This window comes from Protobothrops mucrosquamatus, unplaced genomic scaffold (genome assembly GCF_001527695.2).
Source record: "Protobothrops mucrosquamatus isolate PMUCROS unplaced genomic scaffold, P.Mucros_1.0 scaffold2675, whole genome shotgun sequence".
NCBI lineage: Eukaryota > Metazoa > Chordata > Lepidosauria > Squamata > Viperidae > Protobothrops > Protobothrops mucrosquamatus.
The window spans coordinates 145,899-148,264 of record NW_015388722.1 but is presented as its reverse complement, the minus strand read 5'-3'; the positions used below and the strand labels follow the sequence as shown (position 1 = coordinate 148,264).

The window sequence follows — 2,366 nt, the reverse complement described above, 5'->3', positions numbered from 1 at the left end:
TACATTAAATGTTCCCTCTCTATTTCCCTCAAATAATATAACCTATTTAACATAATCCATTTCTACATTACATATCTATAAATCCTAATCNAGAATGGCTACTTGTTTTAGAATGCCAAGATGTTGTTTATTTTTATTGTAACAAATTGCTTACACATTCACAAATAAACACATTTATTTATTTATTCTGTTGTCTTTGTTCACCAGTATCTACATTTCAACCAAAAGTTCCTGGTTTAGAAATTAATTATTGGTTACTTTTATTAGATAATACCTATATCAATTGATAGCACTATTAAATAATTAGACAACTATTTGCAAGTTTTGATGCAAGATATTTATTACAGAAGCAAAACATTTACCTGAACATGCAAGGTTGCAGGAAATCTCAGTAAGTTTGCAATTAGCAGATTTACATAAAAATAAATCTCTGAGCTTGATAGGACATAATATATTTCTAAATTATTATGCTTTGTGCTGAGTAGTGTAGAAATCACTGATAGAATAATGAATCTGAACTGTAACTGTAGAGAAATATATTGAAGGAAATATAATTAAGGAGGGCATGTCTGAGTTTTAGAGCATCCAAATATAGAAAATGCATTGTTGACAGAATATATTTATGTATAACAACCTGCATTAGCTTAGCTTTGAATTTCTTTGAGAATTAATTTTTTTGTAATGGCTCCAATATTTAAATATTCACAAACAAATAGTTTGATTATTTTACAAAGACCATCCATGTTGCTACCCTTATTGTACAAAAATATTAATCAGAATGATTGCTCCACTATAAAGAGGAACTGTACTTGTCCATTTTTAGCAAAGAACCTGATGCTTGTAAATTTTGAGGCAGAATTGGCTTTAGGTGTTAAAATCAAGATTAAATTTTACACAGAAACATTAATTAATTGTAGAATTAGCCCTTGCTGGAAATGAAGATACGTACTATACCCAAAACTGTGCAAAAAGAAATGGAGGATGTCCCTAAGTTTTCTAACCACTACTAAATATTGAATTTATAGAAGCTGATACAGGATAAAGAAAAGTTATAAGATGCAAAGATGGTGAAAATAAGATTTGCCAAACAGAAAGTGTTTTTCAAGGGTCTTTGAAGGTGTTGAGGCAAAATTCTAGAGCCAACTGATAAAGGAAAAAATCTCTCAACTACACCAAAATTCTTAACTGAAGATCCTTAAGAATGCAGGTGATGTGATTCAAGGCCTCACAGCTAAGTTCACAGGATACTGCGCCTGACCTCCAAAGCACCGACCATTGCTCTCAATTTTGTATTGTTGTATGGTGGGTAGCGCATTTTGTTCATCATCTCCAGGCCCATGCAACGCAAAAGACAGCCCCGTGGGTGAGTAAATGTATCGAAAGTAAACTTGCCATGGTATTTGCCAAATCCACTGAGTCCTGCAATATTAACAAGAAAAAAAAATCAGATCAAATCCATTTACTCTTTTTCATCAGGCTGGACAATACTTGCCCTTAAAAAGGTTTTTCCTCATAGTACTTACTATATAAGGTTTAATATTCAATGGATATTGCAATGGATATTTTTAAAGAAAGGGACTAAAGAAGAGAATTCAGTAGAGACAGCAAAGCTTGGTTAGATAATAATTTCCTAGCTTTGTAGGTTTCGTGATCATTGAACTACAGCTGCCTTAATCCACAATAAAATGAAACTACAGTGCTGCTTTTTTTGTTATCACGATACCTAAAAATTGAACAGAAATTAAATATGCACATCAGTTTAACCATGTTTGGTAGCCAAAATGCAAAACTGATTTACACACAATGTTAACCTGTCTTTAGTGGAGTATGGGACCAGACCTACTGAACCAGAGCTACTTAACCTGGTGATCTTGTTAGTACCACTTACAAAATCAAAAATATTAAGCCCTCTCCCTTTACTGCGGCTTACCAGTGTAATGTAGACCAGATTTCCAGCCCTCTCCTTTATTTATAAATGTCCACATGACTTATAGCATGGGATATTTATTAATTGATCGCATTTGATTTATTCAGGAAATATGCTGGTCAAAGTAAAAAATGGACTCTTAATATCTTTGTCTGGATGAAAAACATCAAGTGGGAGAACTTTTCACATTGGAAGAGAAGGATAAGGATGGGGGCAAGAAATGGAGACAGCATAGAAGATAAAAGGTTAATCATACCAATGCCACCAAATGGTAGGGAAACCGATATTGCTTGCATCAGGGTATCATTACCACAAAAGGTACCACTGCTAGTACAATCCAGTACCTGGTTCACAACCTATCAAGAGAAAAAGAATAGAAGAGTGTTAAGTCCTGGGAATAATGGCGCTTGAGACGATTCATCTCCAACAAGTCTTTATT

At 33.6% G+C, this 2,366-nt stretch overlaps 1 protein-coding gene across 1 annotated transcript in view; it reads right to left on the bottom strand.

Moving 5' to 3' along the window:
• Window positions 1-333: 333 nt before the first annotated feature.
• The window catches only part of LOC107296167 (aldehyde dehydrogenase family 3 member B2), a 22,249-nt gene continuing 20,216 nt past the window's right edge, over window positions 334-2,366 (bottom strand). Inside the window, exons 8-9 of the mRNA XM_015825514.1 lie at window positions 2,184-2,283; window positions 334-1,419 (exon numbers count right to left, since the gene is read on the bottom strand). Of these exons, the coding sequence (XP_015681000.1) occupies window positions 1,238-1,419; window positions 2,184-2,283 (282 nt within the window). The 3' untranslated portion in view covers window positions 334-1,237. The remainder of the gene's footprint in view (window positions 1,420-2,183; window positions 2,284-2,366) is intronic.